Genomic DNA, 27,329 nt, shown 5'->3' on the forward strand with positions numbered 1-27,329 from the left:
AAGGATTTGCTTGAACTCATAAGGTGTTATCATCAAGAAATGCATCTGAAGAAGAATTTAACCATGCATTCAACCAAATTCAGTATTCCTGTGCTACCATTCGTCATAAAACAATGTGAGATGGTGGTCAGCAGAGCCTGAAAAGTGCAACCACTTGAAGGTATTATTGGAAATCATCCTACATGATGGCACAAAGGATTTTTCTATAAATGGAATCTTTATAAATTTCCTTTTATTACTCAGTAAAAACCTATGCCTAGGTTCACAGATAGTTAAATATTGTTTAAAACTTTAAGTTTGAAGGTGAACATTAATTAATATAATACTATTATAGAATTTACAATGTCATTACCTTTCTCTGTTGGCCGCCTTGAACCTTTTCTTCTCCCTACAATAACAAAGAAAAGATGGTCCTATGAATTTGTTTTTTTTCAATATGACTTTAGTTAACCAAATAAGGCAAACTGTAATCAAGTAAAATCCAGTTTATGTGAGTTGCTTAAATATTGACAGTCACATTCAGAAATCTCAAAAGTTGTGTAAAATTTTGACATTAAAGTATTATGCTGTGCAATATTATTTCTAAAAATGATACCTGACATCTAAATGGATTCTCCATAACAATGACATCTGACAGCAAAGTGGATACTCGTTAACAATGATATCACACAGCAAACTGGATTCTTCACAACAATGACATTTAACAGCAAAGTGGATACTTGTTAACAATGATATCAGACAGCAAAGTGAATACTCATTAACAATGATATCACACAGCAAAGTGGATGCTTGTTAACAATGATATCATGCAGCAAAGTGGATACTTGTTAACAATGATATCATGCAGCAAAGTGGATACTTGTTAACAATGATATCACACAGCAAAGTGAATACACCATAATAACTCTGTCATTTTATTTTACTATGACTATTCATCTACCACAAAGAATGAAATTATTTTGAAAAGAAGAATAGAATAATTAGTGGTGTCATTATACAAAGTGATTTGATTATGGTTCACTTACAAAGACATTTATTAAGTCAACAGGAAACTTTATTCCTTCAAGCACTTTTCATGTCATGATTATGTATACTGTTCAGGTATATATACAACATACAATACTTTTATATAAAAACACATTTGCAAAACTGATGAAAAACATTAAACATCCCTCACAGTCCAGGGAATAAAATTTTAAAAAATTAGACAGAAATGCAATCCATACAGGCCTTAGACAGTATCTTGAGCATAAAACAACTGGACAACAACAACAATGGACAACTGGCCATCTCATAAGCTCTTCTGGTCTATGACCAATAGAGCTAAAAAGTATGAATCCCAATTTATACATTAATGATTTGAAAATTGTTAACATTTCTAATATAACTCTTGAATAAGGGGATGTATCTTTCCAATGATTCCCATCACATCAATGACATCACTGTGTTTAACTACAAATTGGTGGCATTGTTCATTGAAAGGTGACATATTGGAGATGGAACAAACACACACTCAGACACACACACACACACACACATTTATGCCATGCTGTAATGCACACTGACAGCATAATTTAGCATGAGGCCCAAGTTGGCCTGATGTTGCTCACCTACATTCCACACTGCACTAAAATATCAAATGTAATCAATGTTGGTTGTGGAATGAGTTGGAAGGAACTAATACCCTATCAAATTTGATTGAAGTTGATCAAGGCATTGAAACCTTAGGTTTCTTTATTTATGGTAATCAGATTGTACTGCAGATTGGTATTAAATAATCTTTTCCAAGACAAAATTCTGATAAAAGGAAAAATTAGACAAATATTTGGTCAAAATTTTGGAACATTTTTAAAGATTTTTCTTTTCAATAAATAGAAGCAATTTGAACTCTCTCTCTCTCTCTCTCTCTCTTCAATTTATTTACATTTTTAGTAACATCAGGAGATGATACATTAATAGCATTTCTCTATTTTCAGAAACTGCACCCAACCATCCCAATAAAGACTGCTTTTATAAATAGCCATTTCACTAAAGTTATATCAAGTGTGTCATGTGCTATGTATACTGTACAGTTTCTATAGAGACAAAGATGCTAATGTGACATTCTACTATCAATTAGCATTATTTGCATCATGTACATGCCACAAAAAGGTATCAGTACACTGCCAGGTGTTGTTATCGCCGTACATGTAACTCACCAGGTATCAGTAAGCTGCCAGGTGGTGTTATCACAGTACATGTAACTCACCAGGTATCAGTAAGCTGCCAGGTGGTGTTATCGCAATACATGTAACTCACCTGGTATCAGTAAGCTGCCAGGTGGTGTTATCGCAATACATGTAACTCACCAGTATCAGTAAGCTGCCAGGTGGTGTTATCGCAGTACATGTAACTCACCGGGTATCAGTAAGCTGCCAGGTGGTGTTATCGCAGTACATGTAACTCACCATGTATCAGTAAGCTGCCAGGTGGTGTTATCGCAGTACATGTAACTCACTGGGTATCAGTAAGTTGCCAGGTGGTGTTATCGCAGTACATGTAACTCACTGGGTATCAGTAAACTGCCAGGTGGTGTTATCGCAGTACATGTAACTCACCAGGTATCAGTAAGCTACCAGGTGGTGTTATCACAGTACATGTAACTCACCAGATATCAGTAAGCTGCCAGGTGGTGTTATCGCAGTACATGTAACTCAACAGGTATCAGTAAGTTGCCTGGTGGTGTTATAGCAGTACATGTAACTCACCAGGTATCAGTAAGCTGGTGGGTGGTCTAGCAGCAGTAACAGAATTTTGCTTATTTTAATGCAATCTGCACTTGTCAAGTGAGTTCCAGATTCAAAGCTGAAATTTCCAAGGCTGAGTTGAAAAGAGATTAAATGTTTTAATCATATACAGAAAAAAACCAATGTACCAAATAGTTCATGAAATTATTTCTTATGCACTTGTACTTATCGGTTGTTTGCATTTTTCAAAATTACTTGAACAGATCCTTGCCTCTTTTGCACATACAGCCAGAGATTTGAGATCTTCAGTTATTTATAATGTTGTCTGATAGGTGAACATCATACCCTTTTTTCAGACATAAATCTTCTTTTAAAGAAACCTTAAAATATAGCAATGAAAAGAGCAACATCAGTTTTCTACATGTATGGTATCAAGATCACTGATAAATCTACATAACAACCAATAGCTCACATTCAATATTTGTCTTTTCACCTGCAATTTAAAACAAAATGATTGTCTGCCACTCTGAAGATTACAAATATCAACAAATAAACAAAGCTACAACATGATCACCAAACTGCATTATATCTTTACTTTTAACAAAGTATATACATTTTATTTTGAACCTCACTCATTCAAATTCAAGTGTGTTCGATACTGAAATTTTTTGAATGAGAGCACTACTGGTATGCATCCTTAATAAGTTGGAGCAGTCAAGGTCTAAAATTTACAAAACTAATTTTTGTAGGAAACTCATGAATCAGGAGTTACCTCCCATGTACCAAGCTGTTACTGCTTTTACAGTACTGTACATGTACATGTATGCTGTTTTATCTATAAATCTTTGTTGACTGATATGCAATGCTTTACATCAGATTCAAAGTTGCCAAATAGTTTTGGCAAATAAATGATAAATATTGTTAATAACAGCCATATTTCATCAAACATCTATAATATTTGTTAAAATTTGAAAGGTCTTAAGACACTCATTAAAATTAGGTCATTAAGACCCTGAAGTTAACCATAAGCAGACCATTGTCATTTGAATAAAATTAAAATAAAAACAGAACTATGTTGACATAATATGTCTGTCTCCACTACTCATATCACTTCAAGATGTCGAGGTTCAAAATGTTCAGAATTTGTTTAAAAAATGGATAACTGCTTTAGTAGTATACAAGCCTAATCAGGGCATCAACATTTTCATAAAAGCTTGTTTCTATGTGATCCTTTCTTTCATCATCATGAAAACAAAATTCATACTGTAAAAAGAAGGCACAAAAAAGTTCCAACGTACTTATAGAAATGAGAAAATATATTAATTTAGTGGCATAAAAATCTAATTAATTTATCTTCAAAAACATAAAAATGTTTAATGCTATTTGTTGACATTATGTTAGTTTTCCCCATTTGTATCAGCAAGGTCCTTATGGAGCATGTCTAAGTACAAAAGTTTAAAATGTATGAAAACAGAAAAATCAATATAACTGCATGAAAATTTAATGAAACTATCTACAATGAAATAAACACATTTCTATAAAGTTTTAAACTAAGCATGAGCAATCTTCTAATATGTATCCCTGGTTATAAATATAATATACATATGTACAGACGTATGGAAGGACACATGGATGGGACCCGTTGAAGATATCATGCCCCAAATGCAATTGATGAGCAAAGTTGTGATGCAGGTAAAAAGCAATGTGTATATTTATCTGGTTCTTTCTTACCTTGAGAGACCACGATTTGCTTAGAGAGTTTTCTCACTTTCGAATCCAACTGTCTATGTCTTATGTCACATTTTCTTTTGCCTAATTTAATCTGCAGGTCCATATCTTGGTGAAGTCCCTGCAAGTCAGACCTCTGCAAGTCCATATCTTGGTGAAGTCCATGTAAGTCTGACTTCTGCAAATCCATATCTTGTTGAAGTCCCTGTAACTCTGACTTCTCCAGGTCCATATCTTGATGAAGTCCCTGTAACTGACTTCTGCAGGTCCATATCTTGATGAAGTCCCTGTAACTCTGACTTCTGCAGGTCCATATCTTGATGAAGTCCCTGTAACTCTGACTTCTGCAGGTCCATATCTTGATGAAGTCCCTGTAACTCTGACTTCTGCAGGTCCATATCTTGATGAAGTCCCTAAAAGTCTGACTTCTGAGAGTCCATTTCTTGGTGAAGACCCCTCAAGTCGGACTTATTTGAGTCCGTGTCTTGATGAAGTACCTGTAAGTCATTCTGTAAGTTCTCTATGGCTTCTTCATGAAGTTCTCGTAGAGCTTTTATATCCAGTTCCAAGTCAAGAAAGACATCTACTGAGGTATCACATATCTATGATGTATCAAGGAAAAATGAAAAGTTCATTTTGTATTAGTGTGGTATATTTATTGATGACTGAAGAAACACTGTCACAAATGTAGATGAAATAATAGTACCCAGTAAACATAAGATATTCTTTCAGTTTAAGTACCTTTCATCTTGGATTTCTTGGCCCCAAAATCAATAGTGTCTTTCTACAAAGTATGATACATGTAACTGATGATAGCATAGAATTCTAGTTGTGTGGAAACCATTTTCTCCTTTAAGTCACAGGGACCTGGCCTTTGACCTGAACTCAAAAGTTATTTTGTACCTCAAGTGAAAGCTGTCAACAAAGTTTGGTAACCATAGAGTTTGGAGAATTCAAATTATTGCACAGAAACCATTTTCTTCTTTCAGTCACAGTGACATTTGACCTTTGACATTTGGACTAAAAAATCAACAATCTGTTTCTTACCTATGTGCGAGCCATTCACAAGAATGGTACATATAGATGGTAGAGATGTTTAGTTATTGTATTTAGCCCTTTTTCATCTTTCTGACAGTGACTTTGACCTTGGGATTTTCCCCCCAATAATTGATAGTCTTCTTCATTGCCCAAAGTGCAAGACATCTATGGAGTTTGATAACTATATCTAGAGCTACTGTGCAGGAAAAAAATTGAAGCAAAAATGGACAATATCACGACATACCGTATATACTCACATATAAGCTCATTTGCATATAAACTGACCTCCCCCCAAAGTGAATAAATATAAACAATAAAAAGTGCATGACCCGCATATAAGCTGAACCACAAGTCTGAGATGACATCATAAGATGCATGTGGTAAGTCCTAAATGCATTTATTTTGCCAAACTTATAATAGCAAAAATTACATAAATACCTCTCTTGGGGCTGGCATGAAAATTACATAGCAGTGGTATAAAAAAAATTGAAAAGTAAAGAAATTTATTTATTTTATGTTTTCTTATTGTTTTGACCTAATTCAGATTTGTGTACAACTTGATCAGACAAGGACAAGAATTGATCATGGGTTGCTGCAACACTAGCTCTCCCATTTGCCGTTTGTCTCAATTATTGTTTTTTCTTGCGTTATTGCATTAGACTTTTTATATCAGTCCACCAGTAATTTCGTTTTTATTTTACCTTGAAGTTGTAAAAACTAAACTCATTAAAATGTGATCCCAGTATGACAATAACGAACAATAATATGGTTTGATTAAATGCTCACAATAAGTTAGTGAACATATTTACATAATGGCACCACTGCATGTACACTGTAGGTTTTAACATGCGCTGAATGAAGTACATCATTGGGTTCATATCATGGGTACCAGTGCTCTACATTTAATGAGATATCCCAAATACAATAATGAAGTTTCAGAAATAAGTTTTGTAAATTATGCTAATGCCATAAAAACTGAGTTGCAGTCTGCTTTGATGTATGCTAATACCATAAAAACTGAGTTGCAGTCTGCTTTGATGTATGTGACCTTACACTCCGTTTTACAAAACTAATGTAATTGTGCTAATATTACTATAGAAAAGGTATTATACATTAAAGTTCTGGTTTACTTGCCAGTCAAAATTCCCTCGTAACCCAAGCCAGTTTCAGGGTTTTAGTCATTAACTGGCCCCTATTGCTGTTGGAAACAATAGACAAATCTGCCAGTTCTAAACAAATCAGGTGCAGAAACATCCAGCTTTCCACTGTATGGAAAATTATAATTTTATTAAGCCAAAACACAAAAGTAAAATATATTGATGATGATCTCAGTTGATCCATATTCAGAATTTTAGCCTTTACTATTACCATTATTTCATGAACATGTCACAGTTATGCTGGTTATGTGCCTTGTACAATTGAATGTGTGTTTCTTTTCATAAAGATTACCTCAATTTGTACCATGGCTTATATCACTGAAAAAAGTAATCACGAGCATGTGAATGAACATAAATGAAACAGCTATTACCAACTAGTGGAAGTGTTATCTGGAAGAATGCGATTTGGTTGAAACAATGAATAAAGCAAAATCTTCATCTAATAAGTTTGGGAATAAACAAGATTAAAGTAATGCTCAAAGCATGATTTGTACTGTGTAAGCACTGTATATTAAAGTACAGCCTGGTCTCCTAGGTAAACTCAAACCGGCCATTAAAATGTGAAGTCTTTATTTACCTTTATTTTATTTTGTGTTGGAGAAATCAGAAAATATGCACATGCAAAATAATAACACTAATAATAACATTATAGTAGTTTAAAACAGTTTAGTAGTGTTGGGACACCAAGAATGTATTTTTTTACAAACATATACATCTTAGGACATGTGAAGAAAAAAAACTGTCACAAGATTTATGGCATTTATGGTGTAAAAAAAATTATCTTAAAAACTTTCACGCTCAGACCTTGGCTTGTGGATAAGCCCACCCCCTTCTTCCAGGTTTTTATTTTTCATGAATTATTCAGCATATACATATATTTTGCTTTATGATGGTCATATAAAAGATGAGGAATTATTATGATGTAAAACAATCCAACTTTATGGAGATGGTGAACTGCATAGATTACTGCATTTCTATGGGAAAATATGAACAAATATTTTTGGATTAATACTGCAGGAGTGTTGTATTCATCAGAAAAAACTAGTTCATATTTTCCCATAGAAATGCTATAACCTTTTTATTATATACCCATTTTCTTATTCAACCTAAGGCTTAATTATAAAAAAATATACTACAAGAAACAAAGTAAATGTAATTGAATTGATGATAGTTTCCAAAATAAATACACAACCATAAAAAATGATACAGTAAATATTGTTTATTACATTTTTGGATAAAACATTTCTCTGCTGGATCAATGAAGTTTAATTTCTTCTGCAGAATTCTTAATTACAATGTATTACAAAGGCTTTGTTATAATCTTTCTTTGTTATAAGTTTTAATTTGAGTTTATTTGTGTTAAAGGTCAGAGAAAATTAGCTCGATTGTAACAGTTTATATCATAGGATGTGCCAGAGCCAAGTAAAGAGTGGCACTCATTTAAATTAAAAAGGCATACCAAAGATACCAGGTAAAGAAAGACATGATAATCACAGCTAATTAGTAATCTCTAAACAACAAAGGTGTAAGGTAATTAAAGTGTCATAATTGCATTTCATTTACAAATCAGTAACTCAGAATCATGTTTTCCAATTCAATGCAATTAAAGCATGACAAAAAAAAATTCTTGTAGCTTTTGATCAAATAATTTAAAAATGTCCTTTGGCTATCATTCTATGCAAGCACACTGCAGTACATTTTGAAGCCCATCTCTCTTGTGTTTTAAACATTCATCCAAACATATGTGAGGCTGACCAAAATTATTGAGGATGAAATATATATGTCTGTCTGTAACCAAAATGAGTGCTTGTGTATGTAATGATGTTTCAACAGCATCTGGTGCAAACTGTTTTGATACGACTGGGTTTAGTGAGCAAGCTGATGGTGATGTTTCCCTTGATATGGTGCATGGTACATTGCACATGCTTGGATGTGGTAACAAGGATGTTGATTTTTTGGATTATGCTAATTCTGACTGTGACATTGTCACATGTGCTATACCAAAAATTGAAGATATCATTTGTGAAATTAGTAATTGCTGGGAAGTGCCCAATTTTCTGCTACAAGAAGTGACGAGGATGGCGATGACATTACTTAGGTTTTGTACCAGGAGTCAGTGAGATTCTATACAAGAAACGCATGCTATTTATTGTGAAATTCTGCATGTCACTGAAAAACATCTTAACAGAATATGGAATTCATATAATTTGGAAGAAATAAAACCCTGAAATATGTTCTTTAAAGAAACATTATTTTGTGATTGAATACATTTTAAATAACAGTTTACAGTCTAAAATTATGCCTGAAGTTCCAAAACATAAGATAAAAAAGTAATAAACTAGAGAAAAATTAAATTAAAAAAACTCACAATCTAATTGTGATGTGACTAGTTTGAAAGCTGCTGAGCCAAATCTCCACAGGCAGCCAAATGTTTTAGTCCAAGAATATTATTGAACACTTTGTAATTCCAGTGAATAAGAATTTCAATAAATAAATAGATCCATATTTAAAAATGATCAGAACAATAAGACTGATTTCACTTTAGATGTTGATCCTTAACTAAACAAGTTTATATAACAGTCCTTTTGACCTAGGATGCTATTACCTTTTTCTGGAAATAATCTGTCAACTTAATGGATGAAAATAAATCTGGAACTTTCTAATATCTGAATCATGACTATCTTTAACTCAAACTGAAGTAAACATGTTTACAATTAATAGTGATCTAAATATTTATTCTATAATCATACAGAAATATTAGCTATGTATTATGTTGTTTACAAAATAAATGTAGCCAGTTAGGTAAACTATTAACTTGATTTTGGACTAAGGTCAGTCAGAAAATACAGATAAACATGATGTATACTCATTTAAGCCAACAAACAACACAAATTAAATATCAATAACAATGCCTGAACTCAAGGGTGTCACTGTGCCATTGTCAAATGTGGACTAGGTGAAACAGGTGCCTGTAGAGCAGGAAATCCGGCAGATTCTCCAGAAGAACAAGATAGTGATTCAACAGATTTGTCAAGACCCATGACCTGCAGCTATTCATGCACAAATGTGGGCTTAGACACTGCAAATTCAGTGCTAAGTAGGTAATATAGCATACCATGATTTTCCATATGGCCACTGAGATGGTCATACTGGACATCAGATAATTTAGGTCCAGGTAGACATCATAAGATGTCATTAGTGGATGCCCATTCTTATATGCCATATCAGAAGTCCAAGCAGCACCGAAGTGTAAATGTTTGTGTATATTTTCATCGCAATCATCCAAATAGTCTGGTTTAGGACAAGGTATGACAACAGTTTTGTTCTGATGGATAGGACTATGGACAATGGACAGCAAGTCATCCAATGAGCTAAAAATCAATGCAAGTGAAAGCATACAATCCATACATTTTTAAAAGCAATCCAAAGAAATCAGCAAATAATATAATATTGCTTACACCACTAACATTTTCTTTATTTCACTGAGTTTATTTATATTTTCCTAACAAAAATTCTTCTGTACAAGGCAAGTTACTCTTTGGTACAAAACACTTCACTTGCTTACTCAATGGATTCACTTGAACAATCCCTGGTTAAATGCAATATACATTTCTTCTTTCACAATGTGTAATCTGGGATATAATGCATAATTTCTCTACAGTGAAAAAAACCCAACTCTTTAAAATCAAAGAGTCATCAAGGGAGATAATAATATGAAAGTACTTTTTCCATCCATAAGTAAGTTACCATACCTTTTTGATGTCAGACACAGCAGCTATACAGTCTGGTAGAGAATGAAGATGAACAGGATCTTCAAGCAAATCTATGATTTCCTGTATGCAACTCCTCATTTCTGTATCAGTCAGCTTCATCTGGGGAGCATGCATAATGGTGTTCCTCACATCTGATACCTAATTGTAAAAATGACTGTCCTTCAATCATAAATGTAGTATATTGGAAATAGTACATCCCCACTACATATTTGGATCTCCCTATGTAGGCACTACCAATGGATCTCAATGGCCTTGACATTTGGACAAGATATGTGGTTTTGAACTAAATTTAACGTGCAGAAACCATTATTTTCTTATTAGACTTTGCATGGCCATTACCTCTAAGGCCCATAATATGTAGGTTTTCTTTATTATCATAAGAGCAAAAGGGCCCAAAACGTCAATTAATATGCTTCTTTCTTACCCATTTTTTGTTGTGTTTTTTTTCCTTACAGAAAGTCAATTCAATCTAGCCCGTGTGGCCGAGTGGTCTAAAGCACTCTCCGTTATGGATCACTGCCATCTCACCTCTGTCTGCGTGGGTTTGAGTCTCGGATTCAGCCAATGTGGGTATGTGAGAAAGCTTGCCAGTAGCTTCTTGTGGGTCGGTGGTTCTTTCCAGGGTTTTCCCGGATTCTTCCTCCACCATTAATACTGGCCACCATGTAAAGCCTATCGTGTGCTGAAAAATGGCATTAAACCCTACAACAACAACAATAGTTCAATCTAGGAATCGTCCTTAACCAAAGTGCAGGCCATCACCAATGTTTGGTACAAGGTATATGATATAGAACTAATGTTGTGTGTGGAAACCATTTTTCTTTTCATCAAATTTCTTTCAATCAATGACCTTGATCTTTGACCCCAAACTGTTAGTTTTTTTCCAGACCCCAACTGCATGCCATACACAAAGTATGTTAACTATACCAAATAGAAATCTTCAGTTATTGTGCCAAAGACATTTTTTCACTTTAAATTTCAATGACTTTGGCCTTCAAGTCTCTGAATCCAAAATTTATAGGTGTTGTTCTTATCCAGGTGCAAGACAACCACTCAATATCTTCATTGTAGATGATGGAACAACTAGAGTTAATGTTTCTTTCACATACTGTAACTTTGACCTTTAATATTTTGACCCCAAAATGAATTGGTTTCTTTCCACTAGACCCCTCCAGTGGCATAGTGGTTAGAACATCCGCCTTGGATGTGGGAAGTTGTGGGTTTGAACCCAGGCCAGGTCATAAAAAGAGACTTCTAAAAATGGTACTAACAGCTGCCTCACTATGCATTCAGATTAAGAGGTTAGTGTTAGGTCTGGTCAGCCTGGTGTTAGAATAATATGACTGGGTGGGATATCATGCTACATGTCTGTGGCATGATGCCCCAGTGCTAGACATCACTATAAACTGCCACACGACAGACATCATAGTGATATGACTGAAAAATTGTTAAAGCTACATTAAAAATCTATATCACACACACACACACACACACACCATGAGTACAAGCAATCCAGAAAAATTGGTAACTGTATATCTTGGACTAATGGAACTATTATGTAAAAACAAAATTGGGAACAGACAAGCAGATGGATGGACAAAATCACACAACACACTAGTCATTATGGTGACCATATAATAATACTAACAAATGAAATATTATGAGAAACTGAAAATAGTCCAAATTTTAAAACTATATATAAAATCAAAATTTGTCCAAATTACCAATGTGAAATAGTAATGAATTGATATTCTAGTATGACATCATCATTTCCACTTTTCAAACTTACCTTGCATGTCTGTTGAAGTCCCTGAGGTGAAAGTCGGCTATGAAAATGTTTACAATTTGCCATCAGTGTTAGCAGTGCCTGGGCATCACTCTCATTGGGGTCTGTGTTGGTTGGTTTCTGGCCCCTGGGCATAAAGGCTTTAGCACACTCCCAAGCATTGTATGCCCAGGAGGTCACATCACAGTTGCTCCAGTAGATTCTATCTGACCGTGGATTGTCAAATAGATTAAGCAGCCCTCTCAACCAATCATGGCATAGCACTGGGCAAGGGGCCTTAGTGAATCCCCAGGTATGTGTGTATTTGTTTTGTCTAATATCACTAGCCTTACATCTTGTGCATTTAGGATATAGAACAGTTGTACCACCATATATTATATTTATCAGGTATGTGTGTATCAGGTTGACCTCATTTCTGACAAAAGAATGTAGAGCCCGCTTCATGTACAACAGGGACTGTCCCACCTTCAGCCAATTTCTGAAGCCTGGATCTTTAACTTCCTGACCAGGAGAACTTGCTGCCATTTTCTCCAGTGGATGTTACTTAATGACATAAATAGGTCCTTTACCTAAAGAAGATGAAACATTAATAAATTAGAATATGCTCCCACATACACTGAATGGTGCATGTCATAACACAGTGGCATTTCTGGTGGGATATGTCTCTATGAAACTTCCCTCCACCCCAAGACCATCGGGTCTATAATAAAATCCTAACAGTCTATCATTTTGTCCCTAATAATTGGTCATCCTTCTCTAACTCCACCTCTGTTTACCTTTAAAACTCATCATCTAAAGGTGCAGATGAGTTACTTTCACAGAATGAAACATTCCCCAGGATTCATATTTATTTTTTGATAAAAAACTTTCCGTATTTTCCTTCATATTTTAGAGCTACTAAATTTCAATCTCTCACAATGCTGGCCGGCTCACTAGCTGGCTGGATGGCTGGCTGGATGGTTGGATGGATGGGTGGGTAGGTAGCTAGCTAGCTAGGTAGGTGGGCAATATTTTAGATCAAGCTCTGCACAATAGTGAGAACAAATTGAAAATTTTTAAAATCAAGCAGAAAAATCATAGATGATAAAACCTTTCATATAAATGTCAACATGACAAACATAAACTTAAAATATAAAACATACAGCATTAAAATTCTGCAAAATGAAACATGTAAATATGGTAAAAAATTTGCTACATGAACTGCAAACCAAGATATTCTCTTGTGGTACATCATCATACAGTTTCTTCATGCAGTGCACTTAAAATACTTCTGCCTCACACATTTCTTGAAATTCTGATGTATATTTTCAAGTTTCTAAAATTAACTATGGTATATACTCAAGTATAAGCTAAATAATACAGAAAAAAATAAAGGCCTGGAAGAAGGGTGGGGGGGTGTCAGCTTATCCATGACAAGGTCTAATCTTGAAACTATTTAAAGTCTTTTTGTTGACAACTAAAATGACTGTAAATCTTGGGAAAAAAAATTTCTTGTCTTAAGTCTTATATGCATATAAACAAAAAATACATTTTTGGTGTCCCAACACTTACTAGACTGTTATAAACTACTATGATTGATTTTGTTATTATTTTGTGTGTGCTTATTTGCTGAAGCACTCTCTGTTATGGATCACTGCCTTCTCACCTCTGTCTTTGTGGGTTCAAGTCTCAGATTTGGCCAATGTGGGTATGTGAGAAAGATTGCCAATAGCTTCTCATGGGTCAGTGGGCCTTTCCGGGCTTTTCCCAGGTTCTTCCACCACCATTAATACTGGCTGCCATGTATAGCCTATCGTGTGCTGAAAAATTGCATGAAACCCTAGAACAACCACCACAAATCTGAATTAGACAAAAACAATAAGAAAATAAAAAATTAAATAAATTTATTGACTTTTTAAACAAATTTATTAACTTATACTATTTCTATGTAATAATCACACATGCTAAGCCCAAGAGAGGTATATGCATAATATTTTGCTAATATAAATTGGTCTAAATAAATGCATTTGGAACTTGCCACATGCATCTTGTGATATCATTTCAGACTTATGGGTCAGCTTATATAACAGTATATTTACATATCATTGCTAATTTAATATTACTCCATTGGTGACATTCACTATTTATAACACTGTATTTACGTTTCATTGCTAATTTAATAGTGTTCCATTGGTGGCATTCACTATTCATAACAGTGTGTTTACATATCATTGCCAATTTAATAGTGTTCCATTGGTGGCATTCACTATTTATAACAGTGTGCTTACACATCATTGCTAATTTAAAAGTGTTCCATTGGTGGCATTCACTATTTATAACAGTGTGCTTACACATCATTGCTAATTTAAAAGTGTTCCGTTGGTGGCATTCACTATTTATAACTGTGTATTTATATACGATTTGACTAAAATGTATCTGATCCAGCAAATAAAGTGATGACAATGTTTGTATGTTTTTTTTTACTGACATATGACAAATTTTCATTATCAATAGTGTATAAAGTTTGACATAAAAGGCATTAAAACCCAGATTATTTCATCATAATTAGCAAATTAAGCCCAAATTTGCAAAGACTTGAAGAGTTGTATGAAACAGTTACCTCTCCTACTCAATGCGGCTCTCATACAGTAGACATAGGAAATTAAGACAAGGGTAGGCAAAACACCAAGGATATTTCATACGAATTACTTGTATTCATATATAAAATAAAAAAAATAATACCAAATTGATCTGACTGTACCAATAATAGTAAAAAACAAACTTTAAGTATACAAGGGACATATCTATGCACATATTTTATGCCTCATCAATCTGCCCAATACATAAATTCATGAAAATATAAATTTGTCTAAATAAATGCATTTGGAACTTGCCGCATGCATCTTGTGATATCATCTCAGACTTGTGGGTCAGCTTATATGTGGTTCATGTACTTTACAGTGTTTATTCTTATTCAGTTTGGTGGGTCGGCTTATAAAGTGAATGCACTTATAGGACACACAGTACAAATTCAACTCCAATAGTAAACATATGGAAACACCATCATATTCAGAATTCAATAACTTAAAATTTCTGGGTGCTGATGATGAGACCTATAATTCTCCATGCACATCTAACCTTGGTGCAAGCTTAGGTGTAGAGAACACCCTATGAGCCGCGGCATTTTGTTTACATACATGTGCATGAAACACGTTATTGATTCTGCACCAAATGAATCAGGTGCTACTTTCATTATTGAGTATTCCTGAGTCAAGCCTGTAAGAATGCTAAAATTGCATCAGTAGAAATTTGTCTATATTTTTTCTTTAAATTACATATAGGATAAGCTCTCAAAAGATATTTTTACTAAAATTTTAATTTTCATTATTAACCAATTATGGACCACCAAACCCATAAATACTCTATTATTTCTTCACCCATTTCTAGACTGGTTCACAGTTCTTCCATATAATTAGTACCGTGTGTCCTGTACGTGAATATATACAGTATATCATTTCCTATAAAATATCATGTCCTTCCTTGTGGATTAATTTCAATTTTCATCAATACTGACCTTTAAACCTGCCTATTCCACTTCACTACAGTGTCAGATATATTAAGAATGTGGTGAAGTATACCACAAATCACAACTCTTGATGAAGTTAAGTGAGTCCACTAAAGTCAGTCTCATGTGCATTCAGAAAAGAAAGTGGTTTAAGCTCGTACGTTTACCAGTATGACTGATTCACATTGGACCATGCAAATTGAGACCTGCAAAAAGAAAAACAAGTGATACTGATTCACTTTCAATACTAACTGACAAGTTGCAAGTCTTCATTCATAATACATATACAAAGCAATACTGTTAGTAAATGAATATAGTCCCACAACCAGTCTTACTAATGGACAGGTTTTAAATACCATTATACTGATATGAACTGCAATATGGCAGTGTACCAATATATTCTTACATCACTAGTAAAAAGTAGGATTGTTTGTTAGAACTGATTCTTTCCCTCTGAAGAAAAGGTCTGGAAGATGCCATATTCAATTTAATAGTGTTCCATTGGTGACATTCACTATTTATAACAGTGTGTTTACATATCATTGCTAATTTAATAGTGTTCCATTGGTGACATGCACTATTTATAACAGTGTATTTACATATCATTGCTAATTTAATAGTGTTACATTGGTGACATTCACTATTTATAACAGTGTGTTTACATATCATTGCTAATTTAATAGTGTTCCATTGGTGACATTCACTATTTATAACTGTGTTTACATATCATTGCTAATTTAATAGTGTTCCATTGGTGACATTCACTATTTATAACAGTGTGTTTACACATCATTGCTAATTTAATAGTGTTCCATTGGTGACATTCACTATTTATAACTGTGTGTTTACATATCATTGCTAATTTAATAGTGTTCCATTGGTGACATTCACTATTTATAACAGTGTATTTACATATCATTGCTAATGTAATAGTGTTCCATTGGTGACATTCACTGTAACAGTGTATTTACATATCATTGCTAATGTAATAGTGTTCCATTGGTGACATTCACTATTTATAACAGTGTATTTACGTATCATTGCTAATGTAATAGTGTTCCATTGGTGACATTCACTATTTATAAAAGTGTGTTTACATATCACTGCTAATAGTGTTCCATTGGTGACATTCACTATTTCTAACAGTGTATTTACATATCGTTGCTAATTTAAAATCAAAAACTTTTAACAAATTGATCTGACTGTACCAATAATAGTAAAAAATACTTTAAGTGTACAAGCGACATATCTATGCACATATTTTATGCCTCATCAATCTGCCCAATAAATAAATTCATCCCAGTGTACATTGGTTACCCGTAGTTCAACATTGTCATTCAGGAACAACTAGACCATAGGGTGAATATATGTGTGTGTGTGTGTGTGTGTGTGTGTGTAAAGTTTCAAGGCAATCCTCAAAGTAGTTTAGGATGACAAACAACAGATGAAGGAGAACAGATAATCATATAATTATTGTTTAGGAATTCCATTCCCATGGAAATATGTCCAGACAGTGAGGTTTTAAGATAAACAGAGTCCAGTTTAACAAGGCTCCTCTGTATATATGTATGAATAAACAAACTGAACTTGTTACAAATAAGTGTAACATAGTACTAAAGAAACTAACATGATAAACTCCACTATTGAAGCAAGTTATATATGATACATATATACATTTGGACAAAACACCCAGTGGAGAACTTGAAAAATGAACAGGCAGAACATTATAAAAAGCAACGATTAAAAGTAAATTTAGTTATCTGGATAAATCAAAACCATAAATTAGGATAATTTCAACCTCAAAATATTTCTGGGTAAACATTGCAATTTAAAATGAATGCAGAAACACTTAGATAAATGGCACAAGGGTATTTTTAGCAGATATTACATTTACAGTCCTTACCATTCGAGGACAGAATTATAGAATCTATATGAATTAAAATTATAAAGCTCTTTACAGTGATTTGATACATAATTCCATATAATGGCAGATGCATACATGTATCTTAAGATTTTATGCCCAAATGTTGAGGTCTTAATTCTTGGGACATCTAAAATCTTTGAATATCTAAAATTATATGTATTGTGTTTAAAACATTAAATCATCCCAACATTTGGAAAAATATAATTCAGAATTTTGAAAGTCTCAAGAGCCATAACCCTATGTCAGCACACCTTCGTGGGTCGCATTTCCGACATAAGTACAAATCTGAGAGCATGCTCTTATATTCTGCTGAGTTTAGTAGTGTTCATGTCATGATAAACTCCACTAATGAAGCAAGTTGTATATGATACATGGGTCGCATTTCCGCCATAAGTACAAATCTGAGAGCATGCTCTTATATTCTGCTGAGTTTAGTAGTGTTCATGTCATGATAAACTCCACTAATGAAGCAAGTTGTATATGATACATGGGTAGCATTTTTGCCAAAAGTACAAATCTGAGAGCATGCTCTTATATTTTGTCAAGTTTAGCAGTGTTCTTGTCACTGCAGAAATGCCAGGCTGAGGGATAGAAATATGAAGTTGGAGAAGAGAAATGTATGAAGGATTGTCAGTTTGTTGATTCTAGTTAGATTCTGATCAATGTTTCAAGACAGATAGTTGCCCTCAAGCTTTGTTACTGAGAACGGAAAAGAAAAAAACCAAATGTAGACGTAGGAACAACAACAAACTGCACTTAGTCTTTTTCTTTTCCTTCTTTTTCCATGGAAAAGATAGCAACAGTTCAAATAATATGAAACATGGACAACAAAAATGCACACACCCCACACCAAAAGGGATTGAACTAGGTACACGTATATCAAACTCAATGACCTTAAGGGCAAAGGTCACTACAGATTTAAAACTTTATTAAACATTTCATTCCAAATTTCTTGTTTTGTAGGGAAAATACCCATTACACCAATAAAAGGGATGGACAACTGCTGACAGACATAAAAGCCATTAGCAACATGACATAACATCCCTGATGCTCCGGCTGACATTCTTTCTTTGGGCTTTCTCTAAACATAAACATTTAATCTTTTCTAAAAACTTTATTTTCATCACTAAAATTTATTATTGACTATTGGTGTTTGACTGTCCAGTTATTTCTCTATTTAAACCATGAAATACATGTGCAGGATCCTACCAAGAAAATGTTGTTTTGGTTGTTGTTTTGGGGTTTACTGCCATTTCTCAGTGCAGGATATGCTATATATATAGTGACCAGCAAATGTGGTGGAGGAAGAGCTCGGGAAAACCCCAGAAAGAACCACTGACCCACAGGAAGCTAATGACAGCTTTCTTAAGTATCCACATTGGCCGAGTCCGAGACTCAAACCCACACTGACAGAGGTGAGATGGCAGTGAATGGAAACATCAAGCACTTTACACCACTCAGCCTCCCGGGGCCCTGTAATATAAATGTCATTTATGTATTTTCAAAAAAAAATAATATGCAAATAGGTCAGTTCACATATTTAAAAGAGACTAGCTTAAACTGATCGAATCAAGAATTTGTTGTTACAATACTACTTGCTACAAAAGCTCTGAATTTTTTCTGTGCATCAATATAAAGACATAGCTATTAGAATATATTCCAATATTGTACAGGGATCTTTTCACTTTTTCACATGTGCTAGTAAAGGTACCCGATATACCCAGGAAATGAAAAATTCCAAGCCTGACATTACTGGTGAACAACAAATAGTTCTCCGCCAACAGTAAAGCCCTACGTCGACCCTGATATTTATGTTTTGGAGTTGTCTGTTGAGTTAAGCCACACGGAGGCTGTGGGCGTATCTTTAATCATACATGTAAGACTGTGACGCTGCTATTTTGCGAATACCGTTGATATATATGTCAATAAAAAGAAAAGAAATGCAATAATTACCTTAAATATTACGATATTTGGCTGGTTTGTGCAATTAGGAAATTTAGAATAATTATAAATGCATACACAGTTGAAAATCGCAGAAACGTAACATTTCGAAACCAAGGGTCTAAAAATTGACAGTGGGGAAAACCAAGACGGAGCCTAAAATAGACACGAATAGACGAGCAAACATTTTTCTTGCTGTTTTTTTAATTAAAATTTTAAATTAAAAAAAATCCAAATAAAATCTTCATGCGTTAGATTTGCCACCCATTAGTAAACCCATCAACAATTTATTGGCACCCCCCAATACTACAGTTGTTATTATTATTTTTCAAACCTTAAGTTAAAAATAGAAAAATAGAAATTACCTGAATCATATGCTCCTACGTTACTTGCATAATCAGCACCACCTCATAATCATGCATCTCGCGAGATTATTCACAACAAATTACGAGTTATTTGTCCGTACAAGACACTATAGTTACTATGCTAACAGTTGGATCCACCATGCTCTGCTTTTATTATTATTATTTATTTTCTAGTAGTATTTGATATTATGTTTGTTCTTGTTTTTGATGTTGACTGTTGTTTTGTTTCATTCCATTAAATATTAAAATTTTGGTCGACGGTCGTAGCAGTTACATACAGACTTGGATTTCTATTTAAATAAAAGTGTATTGCATGCTTCCCTTCATCTTATTCAGTCTATATTGCTACAGCCATAAATATCATGACAGATGCTATTTTACTGAAATCTAGAATGCAATTACAATGATTTCTATTTTTAATATCAATTGTGTTATTGTTAATAATATTGTCTTTTTTGTGGGGTTAATGAGTCATTGGAAACCATTTTTTTAAAAACTCTTTTTCGTTAGGAATAAGATATATTTTCAAATTATATGCCCAGCAAACATGATGGACATTTAACATGATGGTTTTAAATCGTCGAGGTTACGGCGTATGTAAGCAGAAAGCTACGCAAACGCAGACAACTGAAACAGACGGAAGTAGTAAATGGGGGCACCCTAGCGTCAAGGGGAATTAGCATTACAAGACGACTTGGGCAACTCTAGCGTCAAGGGAAAATTAACATGGAGAAAAATCGTGGGTCAGATTAGCGTCAAGGGAAATTAACATGGAGAAAAATCGTGGGTCACTCTAGCGACAAGGGGAATTTAACATGGAACTATAGTGTGGGTCTGTCTAGCGACAAGGGGAAATTAACATGGGAATAGAGTTTGGGTTTGTCTAGGGACAAGGGGAATTGAATATGGGATTTTTTTTTTAAATTTAAATTTAAAAAAAGGGATAGGCAATGGAAAGGCTATCTCTTTTCGAGAAATATGGCTGGCCCTGAAAAGGGCCTTTGGGTTTATGTTAATATTAATATTAACATAGATGGCATCTGTCACATCTTCTTCTTCTTCTTCTTAAACTCCTTCTAACTGCCGGTCCATACACAAGTACCCTCTTGTGACATCCTTGTCTTTCTATGTAAACTCTCCTCATCCATTGACTAGTATCTGTCCTATCAACAACAGTCCACTTGGACCTGACATACATGAGCATGTCCGTCCTAAACATCATGGAAGACACAAGGGTGGATGACTCAACTATGGTCCACATCTTGAAGCGACGAGAATAGGTGAATCAATGCAGTGAACTGCGCTTATTTATAGGTACAGGAAGGATTGAAACGGATTGAATTCATTCACCAATCCGAACACGCGTTACAAAATTCAGTCAGCTCGCATCCAATCCGAAGAGAGCAGTCTGTGACGTCACGTGGTCTATATAGATTCGTTAGCGCTTGTGTGCAGTCAATCTATGCGACAGTGATTCAACATGACGGAAACTCAGAAAACGATCCATTGGGGTGCATCAGCAGGGGAGACTGCCCAAGGGAACCCGGACTTACTTTCAGAAGAGGTACATTGGGATTTTGTGGATTTTCTTACCTCGCAAGAATTTGTTCCGGAACCTTCGTTACCTTCTTCATTACCGCAAGTGGAGAATTTTAGACAGAGACAGAAAGAAGAATTGGAGAAATTTATGCAACGACAAAAGGAAGCGGAACAAGCTTTTCTCCTACAGCAACAGCAACAGCAACAAGAAGAGGTAAGAAAAAAACAACAGCAACAACAGCAAGAAGAAGTAGCAGCAAAGAAACAAGAGGGTGAAAATCAAACGGCTACGGTACTGTTGGACATTTTAGCGGAGTTAAGAAGTCTGAAACAAATGTATCAGACTTCTTTATCACGACCGAAGAGAATACGACCTTCCCGAGCTAAACACGCCAACCCTGTGACTAAGCCTATCGTACCACCCTTAGTGATTTCAACCCAATCATCAGAAGTAGGCCTTGGCCGTGGCAAAGGCTTAAGGCAGTTAAAGTTGATTGGTTAAACTCACCCCTACACCAAAATAAAAAGGCCCTTTTCAGGGCCACCCACATTTCTCGAAAAGAAATACAATTTCAATTTGCCAATAACTCAAAATTAAACCCCACCCATTTTACCCTTATAGTACGTGTCTGTGTATGAGTACGTGAGTGTAGCTTCTTATTTTAAAATCAAAACTCAAAGACACTTACCTTATATCATTCATGTATTCTTTTATCCATTTTTTACAATCCAATTCACAGCACAACACTTTAATTAAAAGTTCATTGACTTCTTCTTTCTCCTTGTTTAGTCTCTCTGTTTTTTGAATTTCTTCACCGTTTTTTCCTCATTTTCTTCCCTTCTTCTTTTCTTCTCCTGTTTCTTTGCTTCTTTTAAATAGAATTTTCTTCTTTCTTCCTCTGAAGAATCCCTCTCTTCTTCCGAAGAATCCCTCTCTTCTTCTGAAGAATCCTTCTTTTCTTCTGACTCCTCTTGTTTCTTTTTTGGGCAATCTGGAGACCAATGTCCTTTTTCTTTACAATAATAACAGGTATCTTGACTTTTGTCTTTTTTAGCCCCTGTTTTTTTTCTTTTTTGACGGTCTGGACACTCTGAAGACCAATGCCCTTTCTTCTGACAGATATAGCAAGTATCCTGACTCTTATCTCGAAAGGAAGGAGAGTAGTCTGTCGGCTGGTCTGAAGAGAATTTTCTAATGACCCCTCGCAAAGCCCTGACGAAACGTTCGATTTGGCTAGTCTCTTCCATTGTTCTCCTCGGTTTGAGAGCGAAATGAATAGTGAAAAGACAAGACACACCCTTTTTATATACGCTGGTTTGCCATGACTATAAATTAGTCTATGGTGTTTGAACTTGAGTCATTTGACGTTTTACACTCAAGATGAAACGATCCTATTCATTCGAGAAGAAAGAAGAAGAAGAAAGTAAGAGGCAGAAACGTGATCTATCGCCTCGTACCAGGGCTGAAATCTTGGCACAAATTCATGCCAGTGATTTTGAAGAGGACATGAGTGAACCAGAATCCGAACCCTCTAAACCAAGTTCACCACCCTTAGTCATCCCTGAAAAGTACTATTCCATTCGAGAGACGGAAAAGCGCTCCTCTAGAAAATTTAGAACCACGGCTTACACCTACACGGTGAAGTTTAAAGATTTCAAGGCCGACGTACCCTTGGAGAAAGCAGAAGGGTTTATCACCGAGATGTGGGATTCTTTGCTCACAGCACTCAAGCGACAATGTCAACCCAAAGAAGACGATCGCTTGACACTATCCATAGATCACGACGGTTTGAAATCCCCTGTTTGGATCGAGTTTAGCAGACCTGCAGAACTAACCCCTTCCAAAATCATGGACAAGATTCAACACGTACAACAATCTAATGACCAGTTTGACATCACCGATGGTAAAGCCACACTGAAAATGGCCCACGTCTCTCTTCCTCAAGGGACAGGACGCAAAAAGATGTTATTGGTGGACAACCTTCGCAACACCAAAACAAGTCTCGTCCGAATTCACAACCCTCAAGACCACATGTGTTTAGCCCGTGCCATCCTGGTGGGACGAACCTATGCCAACAAGAACGACACGGTAGAATGGAAAAGAACCTGGAAAACTATTCAACAATCCGATCGAGCCAAACAACGAAATGAAGCAGAACTCCTGTTACAACAAGCCGGACTGTCCAAAGACACACCCTGTGGCATTCCTGAGATGCAAAAATTGCAAGATGCCCTAGCTCCACGCTACACCTTGAAAGTGCACCCTCAAGAAATGCGTGGAACTCTGTTGTTTCGAGGCAAAGATTTTAAGGACGGAAAATACATTCATGTCTATTATCACGATGAACATTTCGATACCATTACCAGTATCACTGGATTCCTGGGATACAGTTATTATTGTGAGAAATGTGATTATGGTTATAACAATCGAGAGCAACACAAGTCTTGTGGATGGAAATGCCCAGGATGTTTGGCCTCTCCACCCTGTCTGAGCGAAGAACCAGTGCCTTGTTCAACTTGTCTGCGCACGTTTGTCAGCCCTACCTGTTACCAGCAACATTTGAAAACACAAGGTTCACAGAAGAAATGTGCTTGTCAACTCCTGAGATTGTGCCCTACGTGTGGACAAGGCATACGTACCAATAGTACCAAGGCACACGTATGTCGAGGAAAGAAAAAATGTCACATTTGTCACCACATCGTGGACTTGGAACACGAATGTTACGTGCAAAAATACCAACCCCCACCAGAGGAAGAGGACGGTCACAAGAAGAAAGGCAATTTCATCTTTTTCGATTTCGAATGCATGCAAGAGATCGGCATTCACATTCCTAATTTCTGCGTGGCTCATCGAGCGTGCGAGAAGTGCATTCAAGAACCTATCTTCAGTCATTGCCCTCACTGCAGCAAGATTCCTGGAGGACGTGAAAAAATCTTTCGAGGACCAAATACGTTAGCCGATTTTGCCCAATGGGTCTTAGACCCCATCGACAAGACATGGAGCAAAGAGGACATCGAACGTTACGGAGATTGTCATCGTCATGCCACGGTGATGGCTCACAATTTCTCCGGATACGATGGACAGTTTCTTCTCAGATACTATACGGAACAAGGCACCGAACGTCCTAAAGTCACTTTGAACGGAGCCAAAATCATTTTCATGCAAGTGGGACAAGTACAGTTTAAAGATTCGATGAGTTACTTGGCCATGCCTTTGAGTCGAATGCCTAAAACGTTTAGAATGACAGAAATGGCTAAAGGGTACTTTCCACACTTTTTCAATACGGAAGCCAATCAACATGCCGTTCTACCCCATTTGCCTGAGGCTCACTATTACGACACCGACAACATGCGTACCGAACAAGGAGAAGCTTTCTACGCTTGGTACCAGGCTCATGCCTCTGACCCCTTCGACTTTCAGGAAGAAATGTTAAAGTATTGTCGTTCCGACGTGGACATTTTACAACGTTGCTGTGGAAAATTTCGAGAACTGTTCATGGAACACGGAGGGGTCGATCCTTTGAAAGAAGCTTGCACCATTGCCAAAGCGTGTTCCTTAGTGTACCGACAACGATTCATGCCTGAAAACACCGTGGCTGTCATCAGTCCTCAAACGACCCACTATGTCAAGCGTCAATACTCGGTCAAAGCCCTACGTTGGTTACATTACTTGTGCGACAAGGAAGACAAATGGATTCAGCATGCCCGCAACGGAGGAGGCGAAAAGACCATCGGAACGTATTCGGTAGATGGCTGGGACTTAGAAAACCCCAAGATCGTGTACGAAATTAACGGTTGCTTATTTCACGGATGTCCCATCTGTTACCCTGACCGTGACACTAAAAATCAGTTTTTGCAACGAACCATGGAAGACTTGTACCAGGACACTTGTCAGCGACGCCTAAAGTTAGAACAGCAAGGATACCAAGTGGTGGAAATGTGGGAACACGAGTACGATCACCGTTTGAAAACCGATCCCGAGTTTAAACGCCTCGTGGAAAGTTACCAGTTCATGGACCCGCTGAACCCGAGGGATAGTTTGTACGGAGGAAGGACCAATGCCACCTGTTTGCTGTACCAAGCCGACGAAGAGAAAGGAGAAGAAATCAAATACTTGGACGTGTGTTCGCTGTATCCCTACGTGTGCAAATATTGTCGCTTTCCTGTAGGGCACCCGCAATTGTTAACGGAACACATCGACCTGAAAAACATTCGACAATACGAAGGCTTGATCAAGTGTAAAGTTTTGCCTCCCACGAACCTATACCATCCCGTCTTACCTCACCATTGTCAAGGCAAACTGATGTTTCCCTTGTGCCGTACTTGTGCCGAAACGTGCAACCAGGACCAACCTTGCCATCACAATCAGGAAGAACGTGCCTTGACGGGAACCTGGGTCAGCGTGGAATTGTTCAAAGCTCTGGACATGGGATACCAACTGTTAGAAGTGTACGAAATTTGCCACTTTCCCAAGACACAACAGTACCACAAGGGTGACCCTACTCAGAAAGGCATTTTCGCCGACTGCGTGGATGCCTTTTTGAAACTGAAACAAGAAGCCAGCGGCTATCCTTCCTGGTGTCACACTCCCGAAGACCAAATACAATTCAAAGAGAAATACTACGCACAAGAAGGCATCTCTTTAGACCACATCGAGAAAAACGAAGGCAGGCGATCGTTTGCCAAAGTGATGTTAAATTGCTTGTGGGGTAAAATGGCACAACGACCGTGTTTACCCAAGACGGAATATTTGACAGAACCTTCCCGCTACTTCCAGATGATTCACGACAAAACCAAATACATGAAACACGTGGACGTCGTTCGAGAGGATTTGATCTTGGTCAATTACGAAGAAGATCTGGACTTTGTACAAGACCACCCTTTTGGAAATGTCATCATTGCGGCTTACGTGACAGCTCATGCGCGCTTAAAATTGTACGAAGCTTTAGAACTGTTAGAAGAACGCGTCCTGTACTTTGACACGGACAGTTGCATTTACATCCATCACCCGATTCAACAGCACCCTGACATCGAAGGAGACCGTTTAGGAGCCTGGACAGACGAGCATCCCGACGACAAGATTCTAAGTTTCGTCAGTGGTGGTCCCAAAAATTACGGCTACGAATACCGGGACAAACAAGGAGAAGTGCACACGACGTGCAAAGTGAAAGGACTGACTCTGAATCATCGTACCAGTCGAGTGGTCAACTTTGGGGTATTGAAAGAAGCCTTGCAATCGGGAGAGGATGGAAACTTTAAAGTGACCACTTATCAACCGAACAAGATTGTACGTTTACCCACTCACCACATCGTCAGTCGGCCCCTGGAAAAAATCTATCAAATCGTGTACCAGAAGCGAGTGAGACTTCCCAATCACTTTACGTTGCCGTACGGTCACATCGATATTGGTCAGCATATACAAAGGGACAACGTCCAAGACCAATAGTTCATTGTTCATTGAAGTAACTTACCATGTCGTTGACGAAGAAGAAACCAGATTGGTTAGGAGTCAAATGTTGGACATCACCGAGACCAGGGTTTTGAGGCTTGGACACAAGAGGTGGCCCAGTATGCACGAGAGTTATTCAAGGAAAAAAGTTACTTTTCAACCTGTGTTAGTGACGGTGCCAGAAGAACCCGTCACCCAGGACAGGACTGTCGTGGACAGACCTGAAAGACCCTTTCGGGAGGACACTTGTGTGACCTTACCCCCTACTATAGAACTGGTTAGAACTTTACCCAAAACATGTGGTTGTTGTACAGACACTTGTTTTTTATTCCACGTTCATGTGCCTTTTATTCTTGTAC

At 36.4% G+C, this 27,329-nt stretch overlaps 1 protein-coding gene across 1 annotated transcript; it reads right to left on the minus strand.

The window, feature by feature from the left end:
• Positions 1 to 351: 351 nt before the first annotated feature.
• Positions 352 to 19,725, minus strand: LOC149783652 (uncharacterized protein CXorf38-like). Its single transcript, XM_089933154.1, has 7 exons — positions 19,630 to 19,725; positions 19,017 to 19,149; positions 15,762 to 15,958; positions 12,212 to 12,777; positions 10,402 to 10,560; positions 4,458 to 5,056; positions 352 to 388 (listed from the first exon to the last, which is right to left on the minus strand). Exons 4-6 carry the CDS (start codon positions 12,731 to 12,733, stop codon positions 4,868 to 4,870), a joined length of 870 nt encoding a protein of 289 aa, XP_089789280.1. The 5' UTR covers positions 12,734 to 12,777; positions 15,762 to 15,958; positions 19,017 to 19,149; positions 19,630 to 19,725; the 3' UTR covers positions 352 to 388; positions 4,458 to 4,867.
• Between the last annotated feature and the right edge of the window lie 7,604 nt (positions 19,726 to 27,329).

Source organism: Sinohyriopsis cumingii, chromosome 14 (assembly GCF_028554795.1).
Source record: "Sinohyriopsis cumingii isolate HCF-2022 chromosome 14, ASM2855479v2, whole genome shotgun sequence".
NCBI classification, from domain to species: Eukaryota; Metazoa; Mollusca; class Bivalvia; order Unionida; family Unionidae; genus Sinohyriopsis; species Sinohyriopsis cumingii.

Coding starts and splice junctions, on each gene's coding strand:
- LOC149783652 (XM_089933154.1), bottom strand. CDS start 12,733: ATGGCAGCAAGTTCTCCTGGTCAGGAAGTTAAAGATCCAGGCTTCAGA. Junction 10,561..12,211: donor GACTTCAACAGACATGCAAG/GTAAGTTTGAAA, acceptor TTTTACAATTAG/GTATCAGATGTGAGGAACAC. Junction 5,057..10,401: donor CTGTGTCTGACATCAAAAAG/GTATGGTAACTT, acceptor GATACATCATAG/ATATGTGATACCTCAGTAGA.